Consider the following 15817-nt stretch of genomic DNA (forward strand, 5'->3'; position numbering starts at 1 on the left):
TTGAAAGTTGATTTTGCATGTTTGAGTACAGGAGTTGTGAAATAAGTTAAAAAATTAGTGAGACATCTCTATATTCTTTGGCAATTTGCATCAAGTATAATCAATCGCGCGTAATGCAGAAACACATTCCGGGGGGGACAGAAGGGAATTACTACTAATTTTCAATTGATATCAAGATGAACAGCTCAATTTCATAGCGATACATAAAATAGGATTGATAGATGCTAGATTGCTGCATTCGATTTTTATGTAGCATCTGAAGCCATAGATGGGAGGGAGATACAGATGAAGGAAATTAGCAATGCCTGTCAATGTCTGGAGTCTAGCTATTACGGTCCGCAATTTCCTTGGAAGCTTATGGAAGCTGGGTATCGATAATACTTTCAAGACTACTAGACGGGTATTGGGAATATTCCCGGGAACGGGGAAGATATATGTATATCCTCGAATTGGTTTGGTTTTGAAGAAGAAATCCACTCTTTAACACCAAATCTTCGGATTCTCTATTTTTGACCTCATGTCCGCACCTTCTCTCCATCAGACATGCAATAAGAGTATATGGTGACATCAGTATCTATGTAGCCTTTTGCATAAACTCATCTGCCAACCTCTGTAAATAGAATCCTCGCACATCCGTAGGCAGACTTTCAAAAGACTTCACAATCTTAGCAATGTCGTGTCTTCCTTTTTCATAAGCTTGTAGATCGCGATTACCATAAACATCTTTGCCTGCCGCATATCCATTTCGAAGATTGCGGAAAAAGACGTTGACAGCGACGCTCATGCCAGATGTAGGCGAGGCAGTATGGAGCCAGAGCGAAGGGAGGAACAGTACATCGCCCGGTTGAAGTAAGACTTCATGTGGGTGCGTGTGTGAGAGGCTAGGATCGCTGAGGGTTTCGAAAACATTTATACCTGAACTTGAAGCGCCAGGGGCGAAGTCGAAATATTTGACATCGGAAGGTGGGAAAAGTAAAAGACGCTTAGAGCCCCTGACTTGGCAGAGAACATTGGCCATAACCTAAAGACATTAAGACTTGGGATTCATCTTTTAACTTAGCAGGGAGAAAACTTACATCATAATGTAACCACATATTGACGGGTCCGGAGATACGTAGAGGAGAGCTATGTGCGTTTTCCGTAACGGACGCTAATTCTGGAGGCAGTTTGAAATCCGCGGAAATCGCAGGGTAATCTTTCACAATATCGGCAGGGAGTTCTGATGCCTTTTCTGCAGATAGTGAACGTAGATAGAGCTTACTTCCCTTCTCTACCTCGTCTAAAAAGTCGCCAAACTTCTTTGTCACATACGCGAAGTTCTTCGAGCTGAAGTTCATATTTTCTGAAGATGCTTCATGCACGACAACCTATAAGAATTAAAGACAAATTATAAGGAGGACGGATGCATATTTACCTCTCTATCCGCACCAACTCTGTCCTTCAAATACTCAGAGGACCATTCTTGAGTGCAAACACCGATGTCGAGTCTTTCGAGGATGACGGGTTTGCTGGTGTCAAGGATTTTGTCAAACTCTACGGATGAATCGATCTTGACCCGTGATACTTTGACCAGAGTCTGAGTTCCTGAAGCCGAGCTTGAGATACTGGTAGGAGATGATTTAGGAGCAGCAGCAGCATCGAAAGTATACGTAAATTTCCATGGAGCACATGAAGCATCGTTCGTTGCATTTTCACCGGACTTGGAATCCCCAGAGTATTTCGTGGTTAACGTATAGCAACCCTTGTTCCAGAATGTTCCAAATGAAAAGCATACTGCTGAGCCGCCCATGATTATGATATTATCGCCATTGGAGATTGCAGAAGTACCAATGAGAAGCGGCCGCGGTTCAAAACTCAACGATACGCTTGAGCAAGAGGGCCCGGCTCTCGTCATATCTTCGATACTACTACTACATATCTCATGTGAAAGTGGCAATAGCACATCTCTAACAATACCGCCTACAACAATGATATTGCCTTGGTGGATCAGTGCTTGTGCGCCAAAACGAGCAAGAGTTGCCCCGTTTTTGGCCTTGGTATTGGGACTTCCAAGGAATTTGAAATCGATGCAAGGTTGCTGCCTATGTCAGCTTTAAAGATCAAATTTAGCTAGGTGTGAGACGTACCTTCCCTATATGTTGCGATATACTCCATTCCCAAACCTCCTCTTGGACTAGTCCATCTTCAGCTATGCCACCAGCGATAGCTCCAAAAATTGAATCCGAAGAATCAGATGTCAATGCTTTAGGATAGATGACAAAAGAAGATCCAATGGTAGGTGATGGCCGCTCGTTTGAATCTGTACTGCATCTCACCCATCCACCCTGTCGGCTCCAGACCATGACATCATCGACCAGAGTTCTTGAAGTGCTTTTGCCACCAATCACCATCACATAGCCATTGCCAAGATGGACAGCAGAATGTCGATATCTCGGCTGAGGAAGATCATCAACTCTCTCCCAAGTATTTAACCACTTATGGTACACCCAACAGTCCACTATAGAATTATCTGGCGACGTTCGACCACCAACTAATAGAGATCCACCATCGCCAATTTCGGTGATAGTGTGGCACATGCGACTTGATGGCCATGAATGAGAATCTTGGTAATCGAATGAACTGAAACCATGCACATCTGTAGAGTACACGTCACAACTGCTAACTCGTGTATTGAGACCCATGCCGGAAAAGTTACCAATGATATCTTGACCCTTCTTCTCACTTTTTAGAGGGATTGGAGCGGCAAATCTTCGTTGGCCTTGAGCTTTTGGATACTCAGAATATATACTTTCAGTGCAGCTAGTCTTAAAGCCATCCAAGTTTTGCTTAGAGCTCTCCTGAATCGCTTCACGATTCTCTGTACTCACATTATCTGCGACGAGTAATAGATAATGACAGCCAAATAAAGCAAACTCTTCCCACTCGTCGAAAGGTTCAACGCTGTCAAGAGCAATCCTTTCACTAGAATCTAGAAAATCTTCGGCTCCCCAAAGCTCCCAAAGACTGCGAACTAATACCGATGGCCACCCTAAAGAACGGAAACGTCTGTCTTGCGTCGCCACAGTCGGGTATTTCTTGCAGGCGCCTAAAGGTGTACCGAGCTTGTCAAAGTGTGCCATCATTGTTTTTGCAAACGGATGACCTATTTCTTCAGGAAGTAATTGCTCTAGAAGACAGAAACGAGCTGAAAAAGGTTAACTTTACAACTCTAGAGAAGATAGGAAGTAATTCTACCATTTGGAAGTTTATTTGCCCATTGTATGAGTGCATCTGCTGCCTCCGTAGGCATGTATGTGATTGAAACCTCTGCCGTGAACAAGAATGAACATTTCTCTATATCCACAACTTTTGATATAGTTTCTTCAAGCCGTTTAAGATCTCGCAAGTCGCATCCCAGTTGCAAGTACTGATCACTGCTGAGCAATATGTCTCCATTTTGAATAATATTCAAATTAGTGAGCATGGAATTGAGCTCTGGTGCATTTTGTACCACCGTTTGCTTCTTGATCATTAAGTCTTTGTAATCGATATCAATGAATTTCACACCTTGAGAAGCAGCAGGATATCTACTCATACATTGCCATGGAAGGGGATCACTTTGGAACATCAGCGAACAGTGTGTAAACTCGAGGTTTTAAGACCTACTATCCACATCCCAGATTGATAACAACCTTTTGTTTTTCAGACTTCTGCTCCAGGAACTGTTTCACTACATGGTCTATGGCCTTCATACGTAGCCAATATCCACGATTTATGAGAGGGGATCGCCTAAGGGGTTTTTTGACGAAATAACGAAAAAAATGTGGTTCATTTGGGAAGTAGAGACGTTCAACACTGCGTTTGGAAACAATACTGCTGTTATTTGTCTAATTTTCATTAACATCCACAGAAGATAGAGTTTTTCCAGTGTAAAAACTTACACCCATGATTGAATCATCAGTTTTCTGGGCTTTGGTCTGCCCAGACGATTTTGAGAATTTCGCTGGGCGACGCCCATTTTGTATTTGACCTTCCATAGTTTTAAAAGATTTCTCCCTTACCTATAATAAATCGAAAGGTCTCGCAAACTGCACAAAAGTCCTCTCGCAAAAATTTGATACTGGAACTTCAACGGCTTTGACATTTTAGTCTAGCGGCCGAATTACCGAGATTTAGGCGGCGAACCAGCTCCCATTCCTGGAGCTCTTTAGAGAGAATGGGAAACAACCCCGCGTCCCTCAATAACTTCCTTGAAGTCGTTTATCGAGGTGTCAATCTTAAGATTCGAAATCAAATGTGCAGCTCATACAAAAGAACATCAATTGCTACAGCTGCGCTGTCTAGTTGATCTTGAGTGACATCCGCAGAAGAGCCATTCCCAATCTTCAACCAACGCCATTGTGACTACCAATCAACCCTGAAGCTTGCAGCGCACAGTTCTTGCATTATCCTGGAGAAACATCGTCCTGCACATATTCGCTTTGGGGTCTCCTGATTCGCAGCCATGAATTATGTTACGTTCAACCAGGATTACAGCTGCCTGGCAGTTGGTTGGTGTTCTATCTGATCCAATACCGATAATTACTAATGGCTCTCATCAGGAACTGCCAAAGGATTTCGAATATACCACACCGAGCCATTCTCGAAGATATTCACGGGGGACAATGAGAATGTAACTATAATCGAGATGCTTTTCTCGACGTCTTTGGTGGCCATCAAGCAATCACCTAGACATATTGTAATTCAGAATACCAAGGTACGGTTTGAGATCAAGGTTATCATATGTTCTGGGAGCTCCGAGTATCACATATGCTGACCATTCTTTTCACTACAGAGAGGTACGGTGATATGCGAACTTACATTTCCATCTGCGGTCTTGGCGGTGCGGTTGAACCGAAAACGATTTGCCGTTTTGTTGGAGGAGGAAATATACTTGTACGATATACAGAACATGGGTCTCCTATACACCATTTCTACATCAGCAAACCCCAACGCCATATGCTCCCTATCCGCTTCATCTGATAACTGCTATTTGGCATACCCACTACCAAAGCCCAGGGAGGAGACTGGAGATAAGAGACCAGCCCATGCACCACCACTCTCTCCATATGTTGCACCGACATCCGGAGAGGTTCTCATATTTGACGCGAAATCATTGAAGGCTGTAAATGTTATTGAGGCACATCGGGCACCACTATCTTGTATTGCCTTGAACAATGATGGAACGTTACTGGCAACCGCGTCAGAAACAGGAACCATTATCAGGGTATTTTCGGTACCAGATGGACAAAAGCTCTACCAATTTCGAAGAGGCACTTATCCGTCATCAATTTTTAGTCTGTCATTCAATATGAGCTCTACGCTGCTCTGCGTATCTTCAAACTCTGATACAATCCATATATTCCGTTTGGGCGGGCCTGTTACTGGTTTACCGGAGTCCCCACGATCTCCCGGCGATAAAGATAAATGGAGACGATCCCGGAGTTTTGATAGTGAGAATGGTTCTCCTCCAGCTGGGATATCACCTGGAAGTGAAATGGCAGATGTTCCTATAGAAAAAAACAAGTCTAGTGGCACTTTTGGAAGCATGATCAGGAGATCCTCGCAAATGGTGGGCAAGGGTGTCGTTGGAGTCGTTGGAGGATACCTGCCCCAAGCTGTCACTGAAATGTGGGAGCCAGCGCGAGATTTCGCTTTCATCAAACTTCCGAAAGGAGGAATGGGAGTTACTCCCCGAAGTGGTCCAGTCAAAAGTGTTGTGGCAATGAGTAGCAGTAGTCCACAAGTAATGGTAGTGACGAGCGATGGGGGCTTCTACATTTACAGCATAGACATGGAGACAGGAGGAGAGGGAATTTTGGTTAAACAGTATTCGTGAGTAAAAATCCTGTGATTGATTTATATGATTCTAACCACTTTGGCAGTGTTCTTGAGGGCGACGACAGTCTGGAGCCACCGCCCATTAATTATGTGAGCTACCGTACCTAGAGGGTGTATATTCATTGGCGTTTTTCATCAAGCTTTAGCGTGCTTTTTCTTAATTTTCAGTCTTCAAAACTTTCAGCATCATGTTAGGTGTTTCTGGTCGGTCTTTTTCGGTACTAGGAGGGGAATTATTGACCAAGCTTACGAGCCGTCTCTTATCTCATTGATCGTAAAAATTAATATCAAATATCATTACAATTTCATCTCGTTTTCATACGTAGTAACTTTTATCGTCTTTCGGCCAAATACAGCAGGTTGACAGATTTCATTTACAAAAGGGAATTTGACACGGAATATGGTTCAACGACCTTTACCTGGGCTGGAGTAGAGTGGAGTGGTAGAGTAGGGCTTGTTTGAGTATTTCGCGCGAGAAGGATTCAATGACAAGCATGGGTTTTGCTGCATGAAATTCGAATCGTCGGCGGATAGGAGAGGAGAGTAATTCCTCCGTACCTGTCTGTGCCAATGTAGTTGTATAGCCCTGTCTACATATGTTTATTCTAGAGTGGATCGTACATGGCCATAATCCAGTATCCCCAGATTGCTCATTGTTCAGGCCGTTTGTGGCATGTGAATGAGGTAAGATGAGATGAGACGAAATGGGATGGATTAGGATGAAGCGCCGCGTAGATAATACTATACATCAGATCGCGTTTCAGGCACGATTTACGAATACACGACGTAGGTACCGTACCTTGCAGAAAGACCCTGACAGATTTTACGTCGCCTATTTTTATGGTAGATAGGATTATTCGGTGGTGGCGATGGGCCTTGGGGTTATTGGAGTGGTTGCGCAAGAATGTGAATCCTTTCGTTTAAGTTTAGATGATAATTTAACGTGAAGAAAGACGGTTCCGGAAGGAGTCTCACCGCAGAGAACTAGCTACCTACTAGATAGAGATGGACTGAACCGATGAGTACTAAATTGGGTTGGATTCGGATATGTTACCCGGGGTTTTATTCGTGGACAGATAGAGCATGTTTGGCATTTCTTGCGTTTCTGTGTGAATACGCAGCAGTATGTAGGTACAGTGTTGTTTCGAATCCTTTGATGTGTGGGTGATTAGATGGGGGTCCTGGATTGGAGTTGATTGGATTGGATGGTGGATTTGGAATCCTGATAGCCCAAAGGAGAAGTTTTTGTTTTAGATTCTTTTTTAGAACTTGAGGTTGCTGTTGTTATGATCAAGGTGTCAATATTCATGTGATCTAGGTCTATGTAGGTAATATTACATTCAAAGAAGGATTTTCGGAACTGGTAGGAGGGGATGGAAGCCCCACTACAGCCTCGGCGGAATGCAGATGGAATTTTGAAATTGTAGGTAGAAAATTACTTATAGGGTTTTGTAGTGAATATGACTAGATGATTCTATCTCGTGGTTCCTTCGTAGTTTACCTGCACATCCAGGATATCGAAGCTCGTTTACATGATTCATGTGCAGAGGCTGAACAACAACCGCGAAGTCTGCCTCCTCAAGGCAGATTTGCGGTATCAAAGTATCGAGCTCGAGTACGGGGGCCAGCCAAAACCAAAAAAAAAAGAAAAGAGTCATCGAACAAACAGGGATGTGTGATTGCATCATTAGCATATGATCATCTCAGGTCTATTCTCGACCTCACGAAGAAGGTACCGGTCGTAGGGCCGTTATCACTTCGAATGGACCAACATGAACGAAACCCAGATGCATCATTGATAAATATAGATATTATTCATTATTCCGAAACAAAGATATATGCATGGCGAGGAGGGATTTTCACGTACAGTCACTTTGTACATGATAATCTACCCACGGGAAAGTGTAGCATTGCATCGCGTGTAAGTGTGCATCTGCATCTCTTCCATAATCACACAACATCGGATGGCCCCAAAACTTGGTTTTCCTCCCCCTCATCTTCCTCCATCTACTGACCTTCTCTCCTGCTTGTACTGGCCAGTCGGGTTTGAAAACCTTCAAGGATCTAAGCGCTGTCGCAGGAAAACCACATCCGGCTATAAGCCGCTCTCAACCTATGGGATTTATTTGGGACGAACTTACAAGGGTCGGAATTTCAGTTCCAACAGCTAGGGTATGAAGCTAGATCAGTATGGGTGTGTGGACATCTCAAGGGCATTTTTTCGGGGAGCACAGGCAGACGAGACGATCTCTCGTGCTTTCTACTTTACCAGAGACGAGGTGTGGTTGTTGGAAAGTGATCGACTCAATGGCCAGGTGTAAGAAGGCTTTTGATGGATCTTAGGCTGTCTGACATCTTCTATATCATCACATTCATTGCGGTAGGTCAAATTTAGACATTTCCAAAAATGGGATTAGATGAGCGGATGAGCAGAGAAGATGGACATCTAATCAAGCAAATGTTGGATTCAAACATCGGAATATGGCATTCACCGTTCGGTTTCCATGGGTCGGGATTTGATCATTATTATTAATAAAGTGGAAAATTGTCATTTCGGTCCAACAGCCTCTTTTTCAATAAAGTGCGATCCGACCATTAAAGTTATATGTACCCATCCGGTCCTAAAAAGATCTACATGCTTGTTAGTCTAGACCGAAAATTCGCACGGTCGATAATTAGATTGGCAGGGCAGGCTAGATGGTATGTGGGAACAACTGGCCCTATGAACTCGGTTGGAAACTTGGGCTTCTGACTGGATCGAAGGTACGAACATACGGACCCAAGTAATTGGGAGGAAGGAGAAGAAAATGAGCTACATCCATCCTATCGCGTGAATGAAGGGGATCAGGAGAGGAGCAGGAGGGGAGCAAATGTACTAAACAAATGGCTCTATGATGCAACGACAATCCGCAAATCGTTCCAAAAGGTGTGGGTAGAGTGAAAGACTGAGGTAATCATACTGATCAGCCAAGATCTTGATGATACTTGGATAGTTGTACCGGTCTAAGCCCTCTGATGCACTGATCAAGCACACCCGCAAATCGACCTAAACGAGCTGTCCCTTAACTGTGTTGGTAGGAGCCACTCAGGGTCATACTCGGTAGCCTGTCACTTACAAATTTTACAAAATACAGCGGCTTGAGTGGCCTCATTTTTCAACGAGCTTTATTGCAGCTAAACCAGAAGTGGAGGATTTAATGCTGCTTCAAATGTCGAAATCTCTTAAAATCATACTAATCTTATCTAGGGCAGAGGCAGCCGAGACAACCTGTTTCCCCCATCTGCAGGCAGCCGAACCTCTCTGACTGTTATCTGACAAAAATACCAATCTTGATCTCGACTCGATGACCCAAGAATAATACGGAAGCAAGCAAGTAGACAAAGATACAGTAACGTAACGCATTACAACAAGTAAAACGACCAATCGACCATCCTGCAGCCTGACCTCCACGATGTATCTAGCAAGGCATTATTTTCATGCTGTAAGATCTGAATTCATCAATTTTCCCATTTCCCTATTTTCATTCATCTGACCAGACTTAACCGTGGGTCTAAACATGTGGTCCACTCAGAAATGCCATAATAGAGTACAGTACCGTAATGTACAGCCCTGAACCCTTAAAATATTGTTATGGTGTTGTTTGTTATCTGAGGTATGGTTCCTACTGGCCCATTCTAATAGCCGTTTCCTACTGTCCTAAGTTCTAACGTCGCTACTAAACTACTCAAGGCTGTGCGCACTTTTTTCAATCGTCATCTCCCTGGCATTTGATTGGGAATGTCTTGAATGACTGGTTGAAAAAGTAAGATTGATCTGATTTTAATACCCAAACAGCGGGTAAATTGATGATTTTGCGCGTCAATGGCAAAGGATATCTACCACCTGGCACCTAGCTACCCAGTCTCGAGCTAATTAATATTTGGATGAGATAATGGAAGTGATTAGTGGAGAAGTAAAAAATTATAAGCTTTCAGACACTAGAACGGTCACTAATGGTTATGATGATTAGTGTCAATTTTTAATTCTTGTAGCGCGTTTTCTAGTAACCTTGCGGAGACTCGGAGTACAGTCATCCAACACGTTTGCCCTCTAGAAGGATATTCCCCATTACCAAATACCAATTAACATGAGTGATGATTCTCGAGACACTGGGTTGGAAAGATCAAATACAAATCCAAGTGCTATTGACAACGTGCTATTCGACAGGGCAACCAACCATGTTATCTCTAATCCACACAGCGTTCCGGTTCCGGTACGATCATACATCCGGGATGTGAGAGATATCTACTCTACGATCGACTGTTGAGAAGTCTTGTACATGTATTTCACATATGGTAATGATGGAGTCAGGAAACCTTTACCTAGACGTTCCTGGATTTCTCGCGAACTTTCCATAATTGAGCGTGGTGTCGTAGCGGGAACCCTTGCGGATAAGAATCTCATTATCAGATGGTGAAAGATATCCCGATATTTGAGAGCACATCCCAAATACAGTCAACGGCCTCAGCACTCACACTAAACGAGATCAAATTACGAGATGGCCAAAAAAGATACCTCAAATCACATCTTAGCCAATCATTGTCAGATCTATCTGACAACAATGACAAGGCTTAGTCTTCCATTTTGCACTCTTCCTCAAGACCCTGGGACGAATGGGCCCCTGAGCCTGCTTTATATCATCAAATATAGCAACTTGAAGTGTTGTCTTGCAAACCGTCTGTTGGAAATACCGATTTCATTCAATTAGATGCATTCTACGTTTTCAGCTACTGCTTCTAACAATCTTTTGGGGTCGTTAGCTCTTCCAAACGAGGAACTAAAAAATCATACAGTCAGTTCGATTGTACTAACTTGCCCCATACAACAATAAAACCTCCACTTGTCCTTCCCCATATTACTTTGCACTCTTATCCTAATTTATTTAATTTACTTGGCGTTATAATAGAGCAGAATTAGCATAATATCCTTGCTTACGGGTAAGTTTTGTTACCTTTATGTCGGATTTCGACCAGTGCGTCTCCTGCAGTTGGCTTATATGACAGGGGTGCCACCGATTTGAACTTCCATGGGGCTCACCCCCCTGCTTCCTCTTCTAACTAGTTCCGTATGCCAACCTAGACTGCCGCAACCCTGGTGAGTTACAGGATTTCGTTGAAGCCGCTATGTTTATATATATTTCTTTCAAAAGCACGACAACCCTTGGAAATCTGCCTTGCAATACTTAGATGCTCGTGGTCTTCCTTTCTCTTCCTCGAAAGAACAAGAAATATACAGCTCACCTACCACCCTACATCCTTCAATCTTCCTAGTATTTGAGCTCCAGCTATTCTTGTAGCTTCATATTGTATCTTCAACCTTTCCCATCCTGTTGGATATCACTTCCAAAGCTCCCCAAACTCCCGATTCCTTCAGGTTTATATTCGCCACGGTCCAAGTCCTCATTCTCCACAGTCATCGCCTCAGATTCTGTATGAAATATCACATCACATTTCAGGGATCTTTATTACACATCTCCAAGTCGTGATCTACCAGTACCTGGCACTATAAGCCATCACTCAAGTCACACTTCTAGCCCCCAACTGTTACATTAGCTATTTGCTCCTTCCATCACTTCTCTACTTCTCCTAATATCTCTTCTCCATTCTTATGAACACTATGGAGTTGACACCTCAATCCACTCGTTCCCCAACACCGCCTTTCACATTCTCAGGCCACTCACAGCCACTCTTTGAATATCCTTCACCGGCTCAAAGTGACTCGAGATACAGATCAACGGATTCTATTCAAGGCTTGGGACTCTATTCTTGCTCTATTCCAGGATCTCCACCAGCAATGGACAATCAGGATGCTAGCTCGGAGTCAGGAGGCTCATCGGCTGTGATCGCCAACCACTGGGCAGATACGCCTTTGCAACACCGTGATTCGCCCAGGTCCTCAAGATCGACTCCTAACATCCTTTCCGCGGAGTATGATCCCTTTGCCTCCTATAATCCGGCAGTATCAGCTCCTTTCACTTCTGATATATATACCACTTCCCAGACTGCCGAAATATCCATTCTTCCAGCTTCTCCACTTCACTCCAGCAATACCTCTCATCGCTCTTCACTTTCTTCTGCTCCACCTTCAGAGATATTTACTCAAGCAGGATCAATACCTTCTTACACTCCGCGTATAAAGATGGAAGACCATACAGAATATGCTCCAAATAGTGATTCTTTCACACTAGGCTCCCCCCACAATGGCCACACTCAATATGTTGGTGCAACAACTACTTACCCAGGGTCGCTCGAGACTTCATACTACGACCAATTACAATGGGGACAAAAGGTTGAATACACTTCCACTGACTTGCCACCATTCTCGGCTCTACAAATCCCGAATTATGACAGACGATCCGAAAGTCAGGATACATCACCATCACATGATTTTCGACGTCCAAGCGTAGTAGCAAGGACCAGGGGACCTCGAAAGCTCACCACCAAGGAAGATGCAAACTTCCAATGTCGTGTTAAAGGATGTGGAAAGCTTTTCGGTCGTAGTTACAACTACAAGGCGCATATGGAAACACATGATGCAGACCGAGAGTATCCATTTCCATGTACCGTGGACAACTGTACAAAAAAATTTGTCCGGAAGACGGACCTTCAACGCCACAACCAGAGTGTTCACATGAAGCAACGAAACCATAAGTGTGACTATTGCAGTAGATTCTTTGCAAGAAAAGACACACTGAGAAGGTACGCCTCCCTCCCACTCTGTATCTTTACTGTTCCCTCAAACTAACAAATACAATAGACATATGGAAGATGGTTGTTCTAAACGCTTTGATATCGAAACTGTTGATTTCAGACCTCAGAACTACGCTATGGACAACAACACCATGAACACACTAAAGCTAGTGCTTCCACCTCATCCAGATCAGATGGGACGGAATCCATCTTACATTCAGGACTCCCACTATTCATCACCTCCACACAGCGGAAGCTCTGGTCATGCGCCTCATGACGCTATGGTTAGCCCTCTTACATCAGCCTCATCAGGGGCTCCATATCTAATGACGACAAGCTCGGAACATCACAATCATGAACCTATATGGCATACTCAGTAGATTTCACTATCATTATGATTTGGCGCAAAGGAGAACATATGAAAACGGTCACGGCAAGAAGGATACCATGGGCATAAAACTCCCGAGGGAATTTGAAGATTGTTTCAATTCGCTTTCATTTCCATCAGAGCCTTACACAAAATACTGCAAAATACGAAAAGATCACCTAGATTTTTGATAGCTCAGCGCTTCGGTTCAAACTCAGCAGTCATCATCAGTCATCAATCATAAATAAATTATTCCAGAAAAAAACCGACGTGCATAGACGGATGTCAGATGTCAGCACCAACCTGCATTTTTGGTATCGTATTGTACCGCCGCACTATTCATTCCGCATCATGTATACTACCACACTAAAAGATACTTCCGGTTCAAATCCAAATAATTACATTTCTCCATACGCCAAAGAATACTTGTAAGGTTGGGGTCGCTGATGGTTCCACAACCGGCTGTACGACGCACGACCAACCGCACGAATTCAAATGCGAGATTGGGAGATGAATGCTGAGCGCTCGTTCACGCGTCCATTGGGAAGTGCAGTCGCGATGCTGGCTGCCCTGCCTTGCATTGCATCGGGTCAACTGTTCCCTTTTTCCCCTTTCCTACCTGTTTGGTTGTGCTGTTTTGCTTTGCGTTGTGTAATTATACTCGGTGTCATTTTGGGGAATTTTTCCACCCTTTTTTTGTTCTTGCAATCTGCGATTTGTGAAATCCCGATTGTTTGGGTTCGAACCTCGGTCGCTTCCAATATCAACTCATCACATGTACTTTTACAAACTGTTGGGTGGATTTTCATGAGAGTGGCATCTCGATGTTTTCTATCAACTTATTGTTTTGATCGTTTATTTCTGTTTTTTTCTTCTTTAGCAATCTTGTTCTATAACTTCTCTTTTGTTCATTCTCTTTATGTCTCCTTCAGCGTACAAATACCCTTTTCAAATTCTATAATCCCGCCGTCAGCGGGATACAACGTCACACAAACGGTCGGTCGGCACTGGGAAATAAAGGCTTGGTAGGATGATGGATGGATTGACGGATGGAAGAAAATACTTGGGCTTTGGTAGGCAAGGTCAAGGTCATGCATTCATTTGGGAATATGCGCGATGGATTCGGAAACGAGATGATTTTTAAACGACAGGGTAAATCTGGAATTGGGCTAATGGGATTGGATGGAAAAGACATGATGAATTCTGGATCTCTTCAATTTTTGATATAAATTTTTACTTCTTTTATTTTCTATTCCTTTCCTTACTATATGTATGAATCAGAGCTGAGTTATGTGATATGGTACACTACATAGAGAGATTTCTATTTTCCCATCTTTTGTAACTGTTCAAAAAATTACTGAAGGCGAAGGATGTTTACAAGCGAGTTGAAGCTGGAACTCTAAAATTTGGGGACTGTCAGTTGCACAGATCAAATAGATGAGATAAGATGACATAGAAAAATAGAACTCCGTTTTGAATTGACACCTGAGTCAAATTGTTTGCCTTACCTGAACAACCATCATGAAATTTTCGTTTGCCTTGTTTTGAATTCTCTCGGTGTATCTATTCGTTTGTGCATTGCGAATTAGATGCTGTATCATGTATGCCCCTTTCAGCTGTCTCTATCATCGTACCAGGAGTTGAAATGAATTTCGATTCTCTCAAGATCATTGGGCACCTCGTGAAATCCCAATTGGGGACATAATTCTGAATTTGTAATTAAATTATTCACATGATAGGAATTATTTGTATTTCGTTGTTTCGATGTTGGAAAGAAGCTCGGGCTACTAGATATAAATTGGATGTAAGTTGGCTTATTGGCTATTCAAGTATCTAATCAATAGGTGAAATGGAACCATGGTCATTGCTGCTTAGAATGATGGGTGTGGTTAGGGCGGCAGGTACGGAATGAGGCTAATGCTGACTTATAAGATGGGGCTAGTTGGTACAAACTCACAAAGAATAGGTATGGTCGAATATGAATAGCTCACGAATATTATATGAATGCTAGGGTAGGCGCAAAGATGAAAGTAAGAAAGGGAGAACATTATGCCGGGTCGATGGGTTGGATTGGACGGTGTGCGGTAAGCGAGAATCACAGGGGTATCAGCAGGGCAAAATGACCGGGAAGTAGTGGCCGGGGAGGAACAAAGGTACTTACCGTATGTAAGAAGTAGATGTATGACTTGATGAGAAATTGGAAATAGAAACAAAAAATTAGATGGGAAATGATTTTGGACAGACTAGAGCGAATAGAGAAGGTAAGAGCAGAAAATCAGGGCATATCCCCCTCTCCTTGTGGGTTAATCATACGTTTTCTTGTTGCTTTGAAGGGTGCTTACATGGTAACGACTGTAAATCTGGCATCGATACCGCTCGAATGGATTGGCCATCTATTGGCTGAAAATCCGAGCTGTTGGTTGGTGAAAAAGATGGTCATTGGTCGGAAGGCTAAATTTCAAATAGGCCGCATACCCTTGCGTCTCTAAAGACCAACGGGCCAAAACTTGACCCCGCAATTGAAACCGGTCCGGACGGAGACGGGGTAGATGGCTGTGCGTGTTCCGGGCAGGGGAAGAATCGGCATTTTAAGCGCGTGCATTTCACCCCCTAAGATTGATGTGTTGTCTCTCAATTTGTTAGATATGTCAGATGTTGGTTCTACTGCTGGCCGTCAACATGGCTAGTCTCGGCTGACAATGTTGATCATTCGCACATCGAGATGCAATTGATAAGGGGAGCTCCCGTTGAGTCCCTTCTCGACAGACGGACTAATTGTACGGAGTAATACCGTGAAATGTAATTTGAACTAGGATATTTTACATTTATGCACAAGGGAGCAACCGAATTCATGATAACCAT

General features: G+C 43.3%; 4 protein-coding genes across 4 annotated transcripts; 3 read left to right on the top strand and 1 right to left on the bottom strand.

The window, feature by feature from the left end:
* Window positions 1–574: 574 nt before the first annotated feature.
* EAE97_011644 (uncharacterized protein) lies at window positions 575–4016 on the bottom strand (the record flags this gene model as incomplete). Its single annotated transcript, XM_038882159.1, has 7 exons — window positions 575–1021; window positions 1077–1367; window positions 1415–2077; window positions 2127–3184; window positions 3235–3596; window positions 3646–3866; window positions 3921–4016. 7 exons carry the CDS (start codon window positions 4014–4016, stop codon window positions 575–577), a joined length of 3138 nt encoding a protein of 1045 aa, XP_038727057.1.
* Window positions 4017–4483: 467 nt separating this feature from the next.
* On the top strand, window positions 4484–5967 carry EAE97_011645 (uncharacterized protein; the record flags this gene model as incomplete). The annotated part of the gene is made up of 4 exons (XM_038882160.1): window positions 4484–4529; window positions 4581–4735; window positions 4814–5853; window positions 5904–5967. The coding sequence occupies 4 exons, from the start codon at window positions 4484–4486 to the stop codon at window positions 5965–5967; spliced, it is 1305 nt and encodes a 434-aa protein (XP_038727058.1).
* A 4019-nt stretch (window positions 5968–9986) lies between these two features.
* EAE97_011646 (uncharacterized protein) lies at window positions 9987–10166 on the top strand (the record flags this gene model as incomplete). The annotated part of the gene is made up of 1 exon (XM_038882161.1): window positions 9987–10166. One exon carries the CDS (start codon window positions 9987–9989, stop codon window positions 10164–10166), a length of 180 nt encoding a protein of 59 aa, XP_038727059.1.
* Window positions 10167–11515: 1349 nt separating this feature from the next.
* EAE97_011647 (uncharacterized protein) lies at window positions 11516–12968 on the top strand (the record flags this gene model as incomplete). The annotated part of the gene is made up of 2 exons (XM_038882162.1): window positions 11516–12597; window positions 12656–12968. 2 exons carry the CDS (start codon window positions 11516–11518, stop codon window positions 12966–12968), a joined length of 1395 nt encoding a protein of 464 aa, XP_038727060.1.
* Window positions 12969–15817: the final 2849 nt, after the last annotated feature.

The sequence above is a fragment of the Botrytis byssoidea genome (genome assembly GCF_014898295.1).
Source record: "Botrytis byssoidea strain MUCL 94 chromosome Unknown BBYS_039, whole genome shotgun sequence".
Lineage (NCBI taxonomy): Eukaryota > Fungi > Ascomycota > Leotiomycetes > Helotiales > Sclerotiniaceae > Botrytis > Botrytis byssoidea.